The 20,088-nt window shown below is 44.1% G+C and overlaps 1 protein-coding gene across 2 annotated transcripts in view; it reads right to left on the reverse strand.

Moving 5' to 3' along the window:
* The window catches only part of CECR2 (CECR2 histone acetyl-lysine reader), a 95,014-nt gene that overhangs the window by 37,786 nt on the left and 37,140 nt on the right, over positions 1-20,088 (reverse strand). For both annotated transcript variants that reach the window (XM_074826091.1, XM_074826090.1), the window contains exon 2: positions 6,946-7,040. In XM_074826091.1, coding sequence (XP_074682192.1) covers positions 6,946-7,040 — 95 coding nt within the window. The remainder of the gene's footprint in view (positions 1-6,945; positions 7,041-20,088) is intronic.

Below are 20,088 nucleotides of genomic sequence, written 5' to 3' on the forward strand. Positions count from 1 at the left end.
ATACCTAGCATGGGGTTGACTTGAAGCAAACAAGCTTAGCAGATTCATTACTATGAAGCAGCCCCACACATTACAAGTTTCTGGGGACAACGGATAAACACAAGTTTTTACAAATAAATAAATGGGCCCTGAAGAAGTTCCTTTGGGGATTCGTTTCAGAACAGGTCTTTACACTTCTTTTCTCTAAAGCTTAAACCACTACACTGGTTGAGCCAGAAAGAAACTGAGTGAGGAAGGATGGAGGGTAAAATGAGAAAAAAATTAAAAGTATAGGTGACTTAGAACAGGGACTGATACGACACACCAAATTATCATAGTGGCTTAGCAGCTGGCTAGCAGCTGCCCCAGCTGTTCATCAAGCTCACTGGGGCTAAAAGCTCCAAGAAAATAATTTCAGAACTTCTCCAATATTCACCCTTGGAATAGATTGGTTTCTGAACCTGGCTGAGGTGCTGGGAGTTGGCCTGCAAAACCAGCTGTGCTAGAGCAAAAATCCTGCACCAGTGGTTTAGAGCATCACTACCTTGAAATGCAAGTCTCAAAAGTGAGGGCAAAGGTTTCATGTGGAGAGAACGTCTATAACCTGTTCCTCTCTCTCCCTCATTCTTTGTCTTCTTCCCTCAAAGGAGATGTTTTCAGTTGCCTTCTCCATTTCTTTCTTCATCATTGCTTTCTTCCTCCTCTCCAGAGTACTTGGTTTGCAACATCAAGAACTTAAAAATACAGCTGTCCATTTCATATTTCAAACTCTGACATTGGCATGATGACATCACTGCAGTTTCCAAGACCCTTCACTGACTGTTCTCTATTCATCCTTTTAAGTTTAGCCACCTATTCCTCCCTGTCAATGTTTCGCATAACTCCCTCTGCCCAGCTATCCTATCTATTTGTCTCTCAACCATCTGCTCTGACAATAACAGCACAGCTTTCATGCTCTCTTTTTCTTCCACCATTTTCAGTCCTTGTTCCCCACCACATCTATGGAATAGCACTTCCAGAACACGCTACTGACTTTTCTTCAAATTCTTCTTTAAAGATTCATTTTATCCATCTGAGAATCAAAGACATTTACTTAGCTTTATTTATACTTGAACTCTGTAATTTTATTCCACTGTGCTTCTCATTAATCTCTGAATGACTGTGTTATTTTACTGCTGTAATCTCATCCTTCCTTTCCCAACACCTGCCAGCTGCCTCATTTTCACGTTTTACCCTTTAAAAGGCTCACCTTGCATAGCTTGGCTATTATTATAATAAATATTAATATTAGATTCAAGATGAGCAATGTAGCCACTTCATCTCCCTTGCCCCCTTCACGGTATCTCCTGCACTGATGATACTGAGTCGATTCCAGAGGCCATTCACCGATCTCCATGATGTATGCATGGCAGCACTTGTTAAAAGTCAGACTGTAAACAATGCTGATCTTGTTGATATTCACTTGGCATTCATGAATATGATTCTGAGTTAGTGAGGTGCTTTGTGGCTGGGCCATTGAAACAGTTGTTATAATCAAGGTCACTGGCACAATGGCAAGAGCCAGCTGTTAAACTCTTTCCAAAAGGTGGTGGTCCCTAGGTCTGCTGGGACTGATGCCGGGGCTGGCTGCCCCAGATGTTATGGCACAGACTGAAGTGTTGAATTCATTCAGATTATTTTAGTAGCTTGGTTTAGCTATTCCCACAGCCCAGTTCACCACAGTATCCATGAGACTGAAAAATTGGCACTGGTTTGCCAGCTATCCCAGTTGACCTGCCACTTTATCCCGTAGACCAGACCAACATACAGAGGTTCTTAAAGGACACAGCTCACATAGTCACATGCAGAAGGGCAATTGCAAGATGTTAAGTGTTTTATTGAGGTCACTTTTAGCAAAACATGAGATCTGGGATAACCCCCAAAGTAGCCTGTAAAGACACAGTCCACAGAGAATAAAAGACAAAGATAGACAAAAGGGACAAAGCAGAAGGAAGAAGCAAAATACTCAGAGCTATTAAATACAGTCCTCAGAAACAGGCATTCTGCCCCGATGGGTTAGAAGATTTCAGATTATCCCATATCTCTTTCTGATGAAAGCTCAAATAAGTGATTACAGAATAAGCATTAGAAAATAAGCAGAACGGGGGCAGTATTCTTGATTGGTAATTCAACAAGTAGGAAACAGCTCTTCAGATGCCCTACTGGGAGTATTTCTCAATGCCACCACCAAGGATATGAAAGAAATAATTGAAACAGTTGCAGGAGAGAGAAGAGGAGTTAAGGAATATCCTCTTATTATCCATATTAGAACAAACCACATGCAAACTATAAGCCAAAGTCTGCAAGGTTAGTTTACAGATCCAGAAAGAGCTTAAGGTGGGTGCAAAACAGATAATCCACTTGGGAAGAAAAATTTCCAATACATTATGGGAAGAAATAACAAAACAAAAAAATAATTGAGGTTTCTAAGGAAGCAAATGCTGTCTGTGGTGCCACGGAAGTCAATTAGATAGTTTTCAGCTACAGTGATGGACCAATCTCTTCGGGTATAAAAAAAGAAAAAGACTCTCATGGGGCATAGGCAAGGGCAGAGATACTGTTTTTGTTTCTCCTCACTTTCTGGCACCTTTGTCCATGTTGAAAAAATAAAACATGTTATAAGAAAAAGCAATTAAATGGTTTTTAAGAGACAATAGCAGCATGCAAAGTGCCTTCCAATGAGAAATATGATAAAGTCATTGAAACTTTTTATGCCATCACTTTAGAAAAATAGCAAAATTGCAATAACAGAGCAGTGAAGAATGAACTTCTCCCAAAGAAATGCTGAACAGCAGGAGCTTTTCTGGATTATTTTAGTTGAGTGTACACATCCATGTCACACCATCACTTCTTACTTAAAAACAGCTGCAGAAGGCTCCTGCTGTGGCCGCTGCCGTTAGCTGAAGCTCTGATCTTCCTGTCTTGATACAACTCATCAAGTCGCATTTCCTGCTGGAATTAGAGTGGCAGCCCCTAGGGACTATGCAGCTGCCCAATTTATATCAGAGAGAGTCTAAAGCAAGCACTAGTATTTTTTCAAACGGCTTAATTTTTATTTATTTATTTTTTATAAATCCCAAATTCTATTAAGAATTTTCTCCCTCCCCACTTTCCAGGCATTTACATTTTGAAACAATTAAAAGAAAACATGGACATTTCAAGGACTGTGCACGAAAGCTAGAGGCAGGAAAAACGTACGGCTAAACTCACTGGCATCAAACCAAACCGTGGCTATAGCATAAAACTGAGCCAAGAGATCAAACAAAAAGCTTCAAGGATATTAGTTATTGCATCACTAGTAGTTAGATAGTAGGGATGGTATATGAATAATATGAAGGGTATTTATAAAACAACAAAAGCTGCAGATCATGGCACAAAAGTATTTTACATCAGAGCAAAAAGAGGAGAGCAAGAAGAAAACTGTCCTGGCCAAGTGCTCAAACCATCTGGTGCCATGTAAGGACATCTACAGGGTCATCACTAAAGATGCTAGAAGCCAGAAATGCAGATTACCATCTTTTTTGTTCTGTACTTCTACAGTGCTTAACATGGCAAGAACCAGATCAGTGAAGAGTCTTCCTAACAGCTATGATAGGTTATGATAAATAAGAGTTTGGAGAAGATCATGTGGCATTCCATTAAGTAGTCTCTGTAGTTAAACACAGATATCCGTAACTCAAAGAAAGTCTTAAGTTACCAGACATTCAACACTCCTTAACCACCAAGCAGGGTAAAAAACAGTCACTCTCTTGTATTTGATTCTTTTTTTAAAAAGGTCTGCCACAAAGAATATCAAAACCAAGGCAAAGAGGCTCTACTTCAAAATCAAGAAACACAGAACCCTACAAAAGTATTAATCTTGTATTTTTTCAAAGAATAAAAAGCAAATCAAAGTAGAGTATGTTAAATTGTGCATTAGAAGGGCTCTCAGCTAGCTTCCACTTCCAAAATTACTTGAGAGCACATTATAATTAGTAAAGGTATGTGACAGTTTTATACCCCTCTATGATGCATGATTAAAGCCAGGCAACCCAGCTCCGCCACAAGTTCTGCACGCCGTCAGAACAGATGTGACAAGAACTACAAGCTGCTCCCAGACACTGTGAGAAAGCATAGGCAGATAACATTTTGGCCATCAAAGAGGTAAGACACAATACAAAACTAATTAAACCTCAAAACCCCTTGGAGAGGTAGGTAAACTGTTTTATATGAGGTTATATGACGAATTTTATGCTTGCGCTGCAGTGCTCCAGCTGAAGAACAAGGATGAGAACAAGCTCCTACCTTCCCCCTCTGAGGTGCAACTGGGAGCAAAGTTTACAGCCTAAAGATTAACAGCTCACAGCCTCAGCACCAGGATGTGGAGCACAAATGACTGGAGACATCACTGCTGTGATGATCTGTGAAACTGCTGATTTTTCCCATGGAAGACAGATACCTATGATCTGTCTGCAACAGAAAAATATGGCTCTTCATGGAAAACCAAATCTAAACTCCACACAAATTCTGCCTCTTACATTTGCATGTCTTTGTCCACTGAGCACTCAGAAAATCAGTTAGAGGCTCAACTCCTTACCATTAACTGTGGACAAACTAGGTACAGTAGGGAAGCTGTGCATCAGTCAAGACCTATGCCTCCTGAGCTCAGGTTAGAGGGAACAAAGGTGTTGGAAATAAACGTGTAAGGAACAAGGAAAATTTGGGGCTCTAAAAACACACATTTATTTTGGATAAATACTCCATGACTGGTTTGTAAGCGTGAAACAAACAATGGGGCAATTTGTTCTGAGAAGTGTATCCAAGCCATCATTTGTATTCTCACTTACCTACAGATTTCCATATTTAGACTACATCTCAATGCTTCTTCCTTTGTGACATCCCTCTGCATATAGCACTGTTCCCTCCGTTTCCAGGTAGCCTCCCCCACTGCTTCCTCTGCAGTGATTCAGAGCCCACCTCCCTAACACCCCAGTGGCTCCAGGCAGTTTTCCCGACGATATAGCCTTTCAGCCATTTCCACCATGATGCTCCTGTTGTGCCCTTTTCCCCATCTCTGCAGAAATTACTTTTCTCGTTATTCCCCTGCCCATGAGGTAGTCCCCTTCTACAGGAGGTGCTGTAGGAAGGGTGCAACTGGTTTCTCCTTCAGGCACCTCATGCTTTCCCTAGCACAACCGTTTGGGTGAGGTGTAAGTTCTCACAACTTCACTACGTGACTTTGCACTCCTCCATTTCCTATGGCACCTCTCGTACACGGACAGACACACAGCAACAGCTACGTACGTACCTACCTATGCCTCATACGCACCCTGACTAGGCTGCACAAAGCCTCAGTTGGGTTACCAGCTCTTCCTTCTGCTATGATGTTACCTCCCTGCAGTTTTTGCATCTCAGAGTTAACCAAAGCTCTATTTACACAGGCACAAAGTGAGAGCTACATGCAACACTGAATAACTACACACTGTTGAGCTGCCAGGTATATACATAACTATGCATGAGTGTACACGCATGTGTAACTTTCCTCACACAGACAGACAACTTGCCAATGCCTGACTCACCCATGATTCATCCCTGAATTTTCTTCGATAAAACAGCTGAGAAAGGGGAAGGTAGTTAAACTGTGCAATTGCTAAGTGGACACTCTTAGATCTGAAGAGTTTAGGAAAACCTCACAATGTTGAATTTATGAAATCTATCAAAGACAAAATTTCCACTGTTTCTACAAGGGTGGGCTGGTTAAGGTGGGCAAAACATTTAAGTCACTACTTTCTGGTGTTTCTGGTATGAAGAAATAAACTTGCTGCATGTTCATAAGCAAGATTATATTCCTCTGTGGCTATTTTGATGAAGGAGGTATACACATTGCAGTCCCTTTACAATCAAGCTTCTCATCACATCAGTTTAATTCAGAGACAGTAAATGCAGTGCAGCTGCCTGGTTCAGGTCCTGATACCCAGTTACGCTGAATGTCAATGCAGCAATGCAAGAGAACTTACTTAAGTGGCAGATATATATATATATATATATAAAATAAACTATATAAATTTTGTTGAACATAATCAGATAATTAGAAACAGAGCTTTCAACGCAAACACCTTGGTTATGCCTTTACACAAGCCTAAACCTCTGCACAACAGGGGAATCTTACAGAGCAGGATTGCTTAACACCTCTTCTAAGCAACTGTGTTGCCAAGCTGTCTTAACCTCCACAATTATGCTTTGCTATTAACATGATTCACAGAAGAACAAATAAAACACACTGCAACAAGCCTTTGTTATCACTGGAAGCACATTCCACTGCAAGAGCGGCGATCCTCTAAAGAATGACATTCTACAGATGTCTGAATTTGGGAGGCTACTTTGGTGGACACTAACAAGGTGTTTCTGGATGTCAAAACATCAACAGAATGTGCCAAATCACTTTCCAACATCCTGCAAGTGAACTGATTTCAATACTCCTCTTATTTCTACAAAAATAATTACAACTGTCCCTCTGTAAAGCAATGGGATCTTCCATACAAGTGAGGTGGCTGCAGAGCAGCAAGTTTTGTTCTATGCAATACATATAAAATGTTGAAAACGTGTGATGATTTAAAGACTTAATGTGATATCACTAATTTGACCAGAGTGAAGAGCATAAGAGCAGATGTGAATGTTCACTGTATGTGCTAGTGCTACAGCACAGCATCAAACACATTTTCATGGGATCTGAAAAAAGAAGTTTGCTTAACAACAGGTCTGTAAAATTAAAAACCTGCAACCAACCCAAGAGCTGGAATTCCCTTCCACTCGGTGAAGCATCTGGCCTGATTGCTGGTGGCTGCCAATCACTGCCATGTCATCACTCTAAAGCCGTGAAACATCCCCGCAACCACGTTAATTAGCTCCCCTTGCAAAGCGCTTAAGCCATAGAGCGAGGTTACTCACGTGATGTCTCTGCGCTGATAGCAACCTTGAAGAAGGCAGGCGATCAGGTCACTGATAAACTCCACATCATCCCTGTGAAGAGCAGCTTCCAGTTCCTAATGAGCAGAAAGGAGAGAAAAAAAATTCCAACCATCAAACTAATTCCTTAAAATTTACTGTTAGCTGATCAAGACTGAAAAGACCCAAGCAGCCTCAAGTACGTGTACAGCAGCAGAGCATACACCTAGTAAGCCGACCTTCCCCATCATGAAAAATACTGCTACAACTACCTCTTCATTGCAAGAGTTTATGGGAAGACCTTGAAAGGTTTTTACTGAATGTCACTCTCCAGCCAGATGACTAATGCTTTTGTCTGGAAACAGAAAAATAGGGTTCAGTGAGGTTGAGATACTGCAGCCTAATAAGAAAGCCATGATTTCTCCCATGTTCAGCTAATGGGCAGGAATCAACAGTTTCATTCTCCTGCTTTGCTTTCCACTCGTTAAGGCTGGTGAGTTCATTTAAAAGATGTGCTCAGAAAGCATGGCCCTAAAAGCCACTTACACAGAGAAATAGCAGTTTCAGATGGATAGCCAGAAATGGCTGAAAGCTAGCAAGCAAATGCCTCAAAGAAAAGTAGTCATTTTGATTAACTTATTTCTCTTTGGGGTTTTTTTACCCTTCAGTAAGAGAGAAAGAAAGGATGGTGGGATGTCAGAGACCTCATGACCCAAAACCTCAACCCTCGATGGAGAGGTAGAGAGTATCACAGCTTATTTCAGTACGATGGAGTTCACGTAAATGTGTGATGCAGGAACTGATCCACAAAAAGGATAAACTTCTAAATGTAGTTATTACAAATTGTGAGATTTGTACAAATTACATATGTTGTGAGAAATATCTGTTTTTCAGCTAGCAATTTCAAGCTGTGTTTTCAAAATATTACTAGGTTAACTCCAGTTTTATTTATATGCCAGAAAAACATTCACAGTAAGAAAACTCCACTTCCTATAAGAGTTATCATCAGTAGTATACAGCACTTAACAAGATTTAATATGGATAAACAACATAGGCATAAGAAGCTATTCTTTTTGGGTTTCAGAGTAAATAATGGATTGAATACAAATTCCTACTTGAATGTTACTCGGCAGACTGTTACACAAATGGCTAAGCTAATGGCTATAGAATAAAGGTTAATGGCCAGAGAATAAAGGATAAACGTTTTGGCACTTACCCAATAAAGAAGAGAAAGTGCTTTTTTATTAGACCGCAGTAACCGCGGTAATAAAATTATTGATAACAGATTGCAGATTAAATGCCGCTTGTAGTTTTTCATTGGAAATGTATTAATGGCATATTTTCATTATCAACACCACTCTTATTTACCTCTTGTGCAACGTCCAAAGTGCTTCACTAGTGGAAGCTTGACACTTGCCTTGTGAAGAATGTAATAAATGCATCTATTCTATTTGGGGCAAGGAAAGGGTGGTGGGCAGCCAAAGCCTGACACAGCATCCCTGCCGCAGAGCTAGGAAAAGTCCCAAGAATCTCTGTTCTGGCCTCTAGATGACTACTCTGTTTAATGACAAGTTAATACAAAAACTGCAGTTGCTGCTTGCCATCCCTTGGAGAGAGTGATATTATTGTATAAATAGTAATCACACTATATAAATAGCAATTACCGAGTGAATAGACGTGGTAAGCAGTTAGTATTTTGGAGGTGTTGACTTATTTTATTTGTAAATTACTTTAGTGGACATCTGCCTTCTGACAAAATATACTTGAGGGGGGGAGGAACCCAACAAAGTGTGTGATGTGGTAAAACATCCCAGGTGTGCTACCGCAGTAAACTTGCAGCTTGTGAAAAATGATATTAGGACCCAGAATAAAGGATGGGGGAAAGTAAGTCTCCAGGATGTTCCCCGGTGTTCAGCCTTTCCCTCATCCACATTCACTCGTGCACCGAAGCAGTCAGTCAGCAGCCTGCCTCTGCTAGGATGCAACAGCTTTTTGTATGAAGGAATATTTAAATTGCTTCCTGAGAGCCTTCTCAGAGTGTTAGACTAAGCAGTGGCCACAACAGGCTCTGATAGCCCCTATCTGCAGCCATTTTTTCCAGGCCTGAGAGTGACCTTTACATTTTAGGAGCAAGCAAGTCACCCTGGGGATCTGGGGAACATTCCTTGGGCACTGGGCGAGGTGCTGTCTCCTGGGCAGGGACCCACCAGTCTTCCCCAAAACACCTGGCTGGGTAGTTTTTCCCCCCCTCTCTTGCTGCCTCCTCTCTCCCAGACAGATGATCCTCTTCCTTGCCTTCATGGCAGGTGCAGCACCAATCTGGGGACCCAACCTGGCTGCAGATAGATCTTGCAGCCACTAGCTAACAGCGGCACTGGACATGCAGACCGACATGGGGCTGGGTGCAGAGTCCTGGTGCCACACTGGGTTAAGGGGCTCTGGTACAAGTTAGGATTAATCAGCACACACATAGCACGGGGTTAATGAAGCTGTCAGCACCTCTGTAGAAAGGTGCTTGCATCGCACTCCTCAGTGCCCTGGGTGCTGTCCACTCTGGTCCTCTGGTCCCTGCTGACAGTCGCACCAGTGCCAGGGGGTGAAGGCACAGTCTAAGTATTACTGTGATTATTTGTCTTGGAAAAAAGATACTGACATTGTCCTGTAAAGTTTTTGTCTACTTTTTTTTCTGTCATTGCTTGTGATAGGACAAGAGCAGTGAGAGGTGCTTTAATTTCCCAGGGCTGGGTCCATTGGTCCTGTTTAACTGAATGTCACAATTTTCTATCCCACTGGATTCTCCAGTTTTCTCCCCCTAAACACCTAAATCCTGGACTTTTCCCACATGCCCAGGGTGCTGTGGGAATGCCAGCGACCAGGAGGATGCAATACAAATCTTAACATCTCAGCACCGCAAATGAAGAATAAACCTTGTTTTTCCAGCACTCCCCTCCAACAAGGGCCAGACAGTAAAGCGGCACGGTGGTTAACCGGTGCATCTGAACAGAGGTGGCCGAAGTGACGCCAGGGACTCCCAGGAGGAAGAGGCCAAAATGCCCCTGGTCCTCAGGGCAAACCCTGCCCTGGGCAACTGTCCCCACACTCCTCTGGCCTGGCCAGGGTGAGTGGCAAACGGCTGGGCTTCCTCCCCGCCACCATCCTCCCCACGCCTCCAACCCTTTTGTTTTTCCCCTTTTCTCTTTGAGCACTGAGCTGTGAGCACAGAAATCTGAACCTTGCCAAAATGCTTTGGGGACGGCACAGAAAGGAAACAGAAGAGGCAGCAAATCAGTGGAGGAAGGGGGGGACACACATCTCCTTCTCCTCCTCTAGCTGGAGAGAGCAACAGACAGGAGAAAAGCAGGATTCTCCCCCTCTCCAGCTGGCGTCACACCTCATTAGGGAAAAGCCTGTTTAACGTCTTTCCCTCCCCCCAGCCCGGGACTAAATCCCCCCTGAGTCAGGCAAGGGCTGCCGGGAAGAGGTGGCCGCTGGAGCAGGGGTGACCACCTCGCCCAGGAGGAGCACTGGCCCGAAGCAGGGTTAGCCAAGGAGGGCGAGAGGGCACCATTCCGTCCCTCCCTGTTCCCTGGGAAAATCGCTGATAGGGGTGGGCTAGGAGAGAAGTTCCACTGCCCCACGCCTGCCTGCCTGCCCCAAGCCAGACACTTTGGCAGGTATGGTTAACCCCAGCGCTGTGCTGCTGGCCAAGGGTTGAGTCTGAAACAAGCACTGCTCCCCCAGAGCTGCTTGGAGCACCTGCGTTTTGTTGCCACTGCTACTTTGGTCTGGTCTTGACAACAGCACCTAAGTGCTGTGGCATCTGGATGCATGGTGACCCAAGCCCCACGCTGCCCAAAGTATACTCCTCCTCAATATCTCTGCAGATTTTTGAGAGGAAAGACAGTCGACTTCCCAGGTAAAAGTAAATGAGTCCACAACCGTGACAGTACTGACATCACTGTCACCAACACCAGCACAGAGGTGACAGCAGGGCTGCTGCATGCGTTGGCTTTTTGAACTATGGAAAGCAGCCGGTCAGACTCCAGCTCCTAGAAAGCTGTCTGCTTGGAGGGTGGTGTCACAAAGTTTGGGACCCTTGTTTCAGAAGACAGGGTCCTCTAAAACTGCAGGGAAGCCCAGCACGTGCAAGAGCCCAGTGGGAGCAGACTGGGCGCTGAGGTACAGGACTACAGTTCAAAGACTTCCTCTGTGCTGGAGCTGAATCATCTATAACCGAATCTGATGGACGTAACTAGTTTAAGCACAGCTAAGCCTTGTCCAAGTTAGCCATCAGTTAAAAAACCCCGATCCCTTCAGCTCTATTTCCATACTGCTGCCATTATCAGCTTTCCATTGCAATGCTTCCAAGTGACTCAACAGGCTTTTGCAGAGAGGCTTTAGGAGATGACCAAAAGCTACCAGTGGGCTGTGCTGAGGCAGCCCCAACCCAGGCACTGAAATGTCAAATGAATTTGTCACTTAATCAAGTCAGGACATCCTTTTCCCCACACAGATAATTAATGACAACAGGTACCTGGGCAAATTAATGCAAAAATGTACAGTTACTGGGATTGGGCAGGAAGATGGGAAGTCTACTGCAGGTCTGAAATCCTTCCAACAAGCACCATTTATCCCTGTGTTGCATGAAGCCAGTGTGTGTGGTTCACATCTCTGGCTAGGAGCTCCTGCTGTCCTCCCCACCAAAGAGCCAGCCATCCCAGGAGGATGCAGGGACTTGGCAAGGGACCACCGCTCCCCCCAACACATCCCAGAGAGGAAAGTGTGGCACCCTCCTTTAGGCCGCAGAGCACACCCAGCCGATTCACCCAAAGCAGCAGCGTAAGGTCAATGCAGTGAATAGCAGGACACGGTCCTAGAGCTGAGGTGACAGGATCCAGCTACACCATGAGCCAGTTGCTCTGCCAACCCCCACAACTCAGTGTGTCGGTCTGTCGGTGCGCTCAGCCCCTAGGACATATGCGGCACGCCTGAAAAAAACATGCCCCACCCAGCAGCCAGAGATCTTTCTACAGCCCAGTACCATGATCTTCCTGCTTGTGACTGTTGCCATCATATAGAAATGGTTTTCAAAATATGAAACCTACTGAGAGTGCCTCACTCTGCATGACAATTCAGGAGGGCACTGCGGGGAGTTAGGTGTATTCCTAGGGCCGTGATACCCAAGGAGTGCAAATAGCAGTGGGTTTAGATGGCTGCCATAAAGTCAGAAAGAAGTTACAGCTCCTGATCCTGATGGATTCTCCCAGCCGTGTTATCTGAATTTTAAGCAGCTATTTGGAGACAACACCCGTTATCCAAGTTTGCAGTTGGACACGCCTCTCCCAGCTTCCCCACAGTCCTGCAGAAGCCTGTATGCTGCCCTCTCTCTATTATGATTCTCCAGGGCTTTACAGCTTCCTGAGCCAACTGGGCCCTGACTTCTCTACTCTGCCTTTCCACCGCAGGGAGAGTGGGTGCTGAACACCCTCCCTGTGCTCCTGGCAGCAGGGACCAAAAGTCAGCAGCTCTCCTTACGGGAACACCATCATCTTCACCTCACCCCCTGGGGACCACGAGCTGAGGGGGAGCCAAGCTGGCCTTCTACAGTAGCTTTGGGGGCACAAGGCGAAGAGGTTTAGTGACACTTGGCATCACAGTGGTCCCAGCACTTCTCTGAGCTGCCAGCGTGGTGTGTGTGAGGTCAAGGGATGAAGAGCAAACACCTGAGGGAGGAGAAAAGCTACCTGGTCAGAAGGGGACTATCATTTGTGGAGGGGGAAAAACGCAAGAGCACCAAAGGTATTCCCTTTTCCTGTTTCTTCAGGTTATCCCTTAACGTCTGTCAGTGCCTTCTGAGATCTCTACCTCCCTTGACTTTCTGTGAGCAGACTCTGAAGGCTATTTCAAGCACGTTGTAAATAGGGGCATAATGTTACTCCAGGGCTAAGCAGAGGTGTGAGATGACAGACAGCTCTGTATAAGGGACAAGGTTATAAACAGAAAGCCAGGGAGAATGTGTCGTATTGCCACCACATTATGGCCGTTTGCAAAGAACAAATCCCATGTGCTCCCCTCCCAGTGCTGGCAGCATGACGAGTAACGTCAGCCACCCTCTCCTCCAGCAGCTCCCTTCAGCTATGAAAGGGGATGCACAGTGAATTCTGCTCAGTTCAGCCCAAGTAGGTTTGAAAATGCAGACTCTTTCCAACACCATTGGACATTTTTAGTCAGGCTAGAACTTTTTAGGGTTGTTTTATAAGCATACTCCAGTTTTGTCCTCCTTTAGCCTATCAGGATGCTTAAAAATCAGAGACCACCATGCTATCTATCTACCACCTATCCCACTCATCTGAACAGTTGTGGCTTCTTGCTCTCCATCCATGTTAACCTGCTGCCTGATCTCTCCTTTGGGACAGGGACCCTCCCCTGTTTTTCACAGGATGCTGCTGCTTGCTCTCCAACTGGAATTTTTCACTGCTGTGTAATACTAACAAATAGGAGCAGCTCACGCTGGGTGGCTAAACTGTACTGAAAAGAGATTTCAGTCTGATCAATCCAGTCTCCCCCATGCCCCATAGCAGTGTACTGGTGCTAATAAAGCTTTCCTCTCCTAGCTCATCTTGCCCGCAGTGCAAGAGATTTGGGACAAGAACTACATTCGTTATGAATTTTATTCACTGTCAGCACTTAAAAGATGTAAAACTGTTGCTCATTCTGTTTCTTCCCCCTGCAAAGTACCTTTTCAGATGGACGTGGTACATCTGAAGCTCTGAAGTAACAAGCGATTAGTTTCTGTTTAACAGTTAGACATTAGTACTTTATGCCTCTAGAGCAGCTTTCATCCTAGAGCATCAAAGCATTTAAAGAACATTCACTAAAGCCTTGCAGCACCTGTGAAGGAAGGGGAGGCACACACCCACATGCAGAGCAATTTTACAGATGGAGAAACTAATACAAGCCCCAGCATCCTTACCAGGGACATGCTTCACTCAGTGGCGAGGCTAAAAGAGAAGCCATAAGGCTTGACACTCGATGCCACTGCAATCATCTTTCTTCTTCAGCAGTTTTATCAGCATCCAAAGCATTTGGAGATCTTGCTATTTCTCTCCAAGGGATGTTTTCTCCCTTTCAAAATAATCCCCTCTTCCTTCAAAGCAGATAATCTACACCATTTACCATAAACCAGTTATGCTGGCTGAAGGGCAAACATCGCACTGGGCACTGACCTGGCTTTACATAGGAGAGAGACAGAAATTTCAGGCTCAGCAGAACCTGTGGTTTGCAGACCTCTTGCAGACCCCGTGGAAGACTTCCAAGAGGCCTACGAAGGGCAATTAAGAAAAGCAAGCTTAACACCAACCAGTCTGCTTGAATTTCTAATCAGGGGTCCGTGCCTTTATGGGAAAAGTACTGGGGTTGCGCCCTTAAAAAAACCCAAACCACAAAGTGACTGACCGCCACAAGTTCAACTCCAGCTGAAAATAACCTCCAAACACAACAGTATGAGAGGAAACACAGTCTGTTTGAATTGCATCCTGTTTACCTCACCCTCAGAAAGATATCATTTATTATCACCTAGAAAGGATCTCTTCCAGTAGCTGTGCTTGTATGGAGTATCAGATGTATTCAGATCTTTGAACTACTTACAGATTGTGTTGGTTTAGGCTTTTGGGGTTTTTTGTTGGGAAGACAGGCTGAGGAAAGTGGTAAGCAGACAGCTAGAAATTGTGACCATTCTGAAGCTAACCCATAATACCATATAGATTATATATTGTTAAACTCTCACAGTCCCATGCCAGCAGTACCTTGCTGGGAAACCCAAACCAGCCCCAAAACAACCCCAAACTCCTTCTCTCCACAAATGCTGGATTTAGCATTCCCATTTATGGGATAAGTATGACCAGCAGCTAAAGACTAAAAATTTTAGCAACTGTTTTACATAGTGTCTTGGGTGAGCACAATCATGTCGGTGGGGAACAGCATCAGCACAGCCCTACCCATTCTTGATGTTGTTTCTGGAAGCAACATCACCGGGTTAGCTATGGTCCCTCCCCAGACGATTCGGCTGCACAATAAATAAAAAACAGCTGATCCTGCCGTGTCACCATCTCCTGCGGTAAGAGGCTTCCTGGGTACCTAGTGGGAGTTCTGCTAAGCTTTTAAGCCCATTGGCAACGTGGGGAACAGTCTGTAGCTCCAAAGCCAAGAGGCTCGAAGTAATAATCCGATTTCAAAGCTCCTCCTCCTCTCCAGCCAAAGGCAGCAAGGGAGGATGAGATCAGACTGTAGATGCTCTTCATTTTAGGTCTGGCCATTGCACTCATCTGCTCAGCATGAGCACAGGGAAGGGAAAGGATGAGCGCCAAAATCTGGAATGGATTGCTTGGCTAAAGTTTCTGCAAAGATTTCAAGATTTACTGGGAAAATAATTTTTTTAAGGGGATTTTCTCTGCTCTCCATATAGCCAGACTGGTCCATCTAAGCCAACCTCCATTTTTCTAGTTCACACCCCGGCCAGAACTCCTGGGGGATTTACTCCCTGCCATCATGCACTGCTGATGCAACACGGCATGCAAGCTGTGCAGCTGGTTTGTATTCGTGCCATGAAACTTCTCCGGTAACAGCAACGAGTGGTGCTCTGGCATTTACATTGCTCCTGCCCTCCAGGATGTTATTAGCTGCCAGTTGATAAGTAAGCCATGAGAAAACTATCTTCATAGGCATCGAAGTAAACAGAAAGCCCATATCGCCCCTTAAGGATTCAGGTAATTCCCTTACATCCCTTCTGTCCCCCAAACAAAAATGATGACCTGGTTTTTGAATGGGGGAAGAAAGGTCCCTGCTCACCCTTGCCTGAAAAAGAGGGATGAAACAGTAAAATACATTAAGATAAAAAAAGGCTGTAAAGCCTTGCTTTTTCCCTTTAATCTGATCTCCACAGCCAGCCATTCTTCTGCCTCCCCTTTGGATGCCGTGTGGAGCGCATACCCACCACAAACAAAACCCGGCTGGCAGCTCAGCGGGGAGATCGGCCTTAAAGTGCTGTCTGCACTAAAAACTCTTCCTCCTCGCTCTGGGTCAGACAAAAGAAAAGCCTCTGAGAGAGCCTGCAGCCACACACAGGTACCCCATGGGTTTCTACCACTGCGCGTGGCCAAAATGAATGGTGGGTGAATTCTACCACAGCGCTACAGTGAAATCCAAGTTCCAGCATTTTTTTCTATTAATTTAGCAAAGAAGAATCTGCAAAAGTATGAAATAGCTGCCTATTGGTATCAACCCTGATGATGGAGCCAGCCAGCTGCTCAGATGCGTGAGCTGCCTGTTTGCAACAGGCTTAGTCTCAAGCCTAAGAATAAGTTTTAAAAACACACATCTACTCCGTGGCATAACAGCTTGTGGAACCATAAGTAATAGGTCTCTTTCGTACTCTTAGATAACTGTCTGCACTACTCTGGATAGCCAGAAGCATCACCTTGCTTATGTATCAGACTTTCTGAGCTTCTTCCAAGCTTATACAGTCCAGACATACTTCAATACAAAAATTAATGGCTTTTATACAATTTTTAAAATTATTATAAGAAACACAGATGCTACCACCCTAATGTGAGATATATGCACTAAGGGATAGCCTTGTCATAGGAAATGGTGTTTCAAATCTGTCAAATATTGTAATGTGAGTCACAGTTCCTTGCACAGCCCTGGCTTCATAACGCACGTCACCGCAGGATCCAATGTCAAAATAAATACAAGAAGTTACCTCTTCCAGTACTCATGCTCTACCATCAGCCCTGTCCAAATAAAATCTGTCTTTCATCAGATACGTGGAAAAGTCCTCCAGAGCTTTTAAAGACTGGTCGGGGCTCAGAGCCTCCACCCCAACGACTGCTCTCTAGCACACCTTCCCCGGCCAGCCTCCACACTTCCTTGGCTATCCTGCTGAACACGCAGACCTGCCCTGCTCTGCTGAGCCGTCATCTTCCACAGGATGCTAGCAAAACCCAAACAGGACCTAACAGGGTTGCCTGGTGACTGAGGTGACTGCTCTCATGGCTGGGAGCCGCCTGAAGATGAACCAAACTGCCTGAAGATGAACCAAACCGCCTGAAGATGAGCCGCTGGGAGCCCCAGGGAATTCCCGTCTCCTTCCCCACTGCTGGGGAAAGGCAGAGGGGAGAAGGGTCTGCTCAGAAAAACAAAGCAAAAAGCTGGCAGTCCCAGGGTTTTTAGGCTGAGGAAAGTGTAAAATCTCAGGAGCTGCTTCTTGTGACATACTGCAAGTAACTTGACATTCACACAAGTGTCAGCAGTGCAACCGTCCTGACTGAGGCCCCTCAGCCAAAGGTGGCCATGAACCACCACTTCCATCCGTGTCTGGAAGGAGCTCAGCTCACATGTGTGTTTGCCAAGGGAAAAGATACAGAGCTTTTTGTGTGCTCAGGAGACGGACACTCCATGTTTTACTCCACATCTGGTAATGCTGCTCCATAAAAAAGGTGATGGAGTGCTTGTAGCTCTCCTTCCAAAGCACAGGATGAGTATCTTCTTCAACACATACGCCATACAGGAATTTTTCTCTAGTTTAATTTAATGTCATCTTTATAGTCAATAAATTTGCAGATTGCTACAAACACTTGGCTATTTATGCAATATCATCTGCCAGAAACAGCTAATTATTATTAATGTTAATTATAAGTATTATGATGTTCATAAATGTTAATGCCAACTACACTCTTAAAATACATATTATAAACAGCATTGTAATTTGAGAGATGGGCAGTAAACTGTTGCCCAAACACAAAGGAAGCCAGGTCTATTGCTACAGACATTTGTTGGAGTACCTTTTTCTCCTAAATTCTTTCCTGCCATCCAGAGTAAGCAAGAAGAAAAAAACCCAGCTTGTTTCATTAGATTTAAAAAAAAACAAAACAAAGTTCTGTTACATCTTGTAAACTATAATAGCCAGCTTTGTTTTGCAATTCAGTGCAGAAGTGATGACACTGGATTATCCAAAGATCCGCACAAAATGCTTTGGTTGGATGAAATAGCTGATCTGCCTGAAGTGGGGAAAAAAAATAAAATGGTAACAGATAATTATATAACCAGCTTGTAAAAGTGTTATTAGTAGAGCATGGGATCAGGAAAGCCCTGGCTTTTATTCTCACTTCATGCATTCAGTGATGAAAGCTAAATCTCTGTCCGTCTCTCTCCTCCCCCACCCAAAAGTTAGATAATCTTTAGCCAAGCCTGTAAAACACTTGCAATCTTTGAGAAAAAGGAAGGCTGAGGTTAATGTACTGCTACTTCTCTAACATTCAGATGCTGTGTTCTACCTCGATAACAGAAGAAAACTGGAAAAAAAATTTCCTCTGCCGTTCAGATAAGGTAGATCGAGGACTCAAGGGTAAACTCTAAAGTTCAACATTTTAGTTTGAAAGGACATTTCTAGTCATTGGCTACTGGAATTCAGATCTTCAGATCTTGACTCTGTGATACAATGCAATAAAAAAGAGCTTTGCCAGAAGGTATCTCTTTCTTTCAAGGAACGGGAACATTAGCCATTCTGTACATTAACTAAGCACAGCAAAAAACCACACGTGGACCTTGTTTTCAGTTATCCACAAGTGGATGTCTCTGGAAATCTTTCCTCAGGAGTACAGTTTTGCTCCTGCTTTCTCAGGAACAACAGAGGCAAATCCAAGCAGGAGAAAAATTAAACTGGTGGCAACGGACCTTGAAGCGACCTGCAGCACTAAGGTCTTTGAAACTGCTTTCATTTGCCAGAACATAAATTAGATTCCTCACTAGGTATGGCACAGGGGTTAATGGGAGCTTTATAAAGCCTTCTTTGAACATACAGATTATCCTTTTCAAAAAGGACTAATCTTGTGGTTTAAAGTACAGTACTGGGAGCCAGGAAACCTATTCCCAGCTTTGCCAGGCTGGGTGACTTCAGGCAACCCACTTGACTATTCTCTGCTCTTTTTCAATACGCACAAAACAAGAGACAAACACCTAAAACTCCCATGAGGCTTAATATTTGTAAGACAACGAGAACCAGCTTAACTATTCACAGATCCCTCAAAGCAGAAGAGGATGGCAGGCCCTTTTATATGCAGGTTTGTTCAAACCTCTCCAAACAGTAAGTCCCACAGGTAGCAGCAAGGACAGCTGCACTGGGCACTTCATACAGGCAAGAATCCCAAATTACAATATTACCAATTACATTTTTTTCAGCAGCGAAGGAAATGTCTCATCCTGTCTGGCATTTCTGTCCAAAGGAGGTGCTCAAAAGGAGCAAAGCTGAGGAACTAAGGAAAATACAAGTTTAGGGAAAGCCATGCTGGCTAGGCAACTCTCAACAGCTTTCCTCTTCAGGATCCAATTTCACTGCAAGAACGTTAAAAACAACTTAAAGACAACAAAACAAATTCAATTTAAAAAGTAATCTAGCATTTCAAAGGTAAAATAGAGAAAACTCCCAAAAGTGCCAGATGACACAGAACATTCAGCACTGGGAACAAGGATCACTACTTTCCTTCCAAGAACAAATTCATCCTAGACATCTCCATTGTGAAAACCAATAATGGCTTAGAGTCTTCTCTCAGAAGGTGCCTGTCATTCCTCCCAAACTGTCGTAGTTACATACTCTCCATATTTTAGTTTCCACATATTAGTCTCCTCCAAACTTTTAAATAAAATGTGTATAAAACATTTGGGCATAAAACAATCCCATGATTTCCAAACCTCCTTAAAAACATGCACTCAGAGCCTTACTTGTACTATGAACTACAACATTTCAAAGACTCACTTCTTCCAAGACTGAGCACAGCTCTTTTCTGCACACCCCCACATTTTGATTGATGCATTAACATGCTGCTACTGTTTGAGACACCTACTTGGCCCATGAGCACAGGTGACTCTGACCTGGTCACTCCCCATGGACTCAATCCCACTGGTGGTGGTCACATTTCCTGTGACTCCACCTCACTAATAAAGCTTTAGCAAGGGGAGCTCCAAAGACTGTTTTCCAACTCATTCCCTTCTAGCATGAAATCTCAGGAAATCATTTTAAAATAACCTCCATGCCACTTCCAACAAAAAAGAAGAAGAAAAAGCAAACAAAAAAATCATGTCCTATTCCAC

The sequence above is a fragment of the Strix aluco genome, chromosome 5 (genome assembly GCF_031877795.1).
Source record: "Strix aluco isolate bStrAlu1 chromosome 5, bStrAlu1.hap1, whole genome shotgun sequence".
Taxonomy (NCBI): Eukaryota; Metazoa; Chordata; class Aves; order Strigiformes; family Strigidae; genus Strix; species Strix aluco.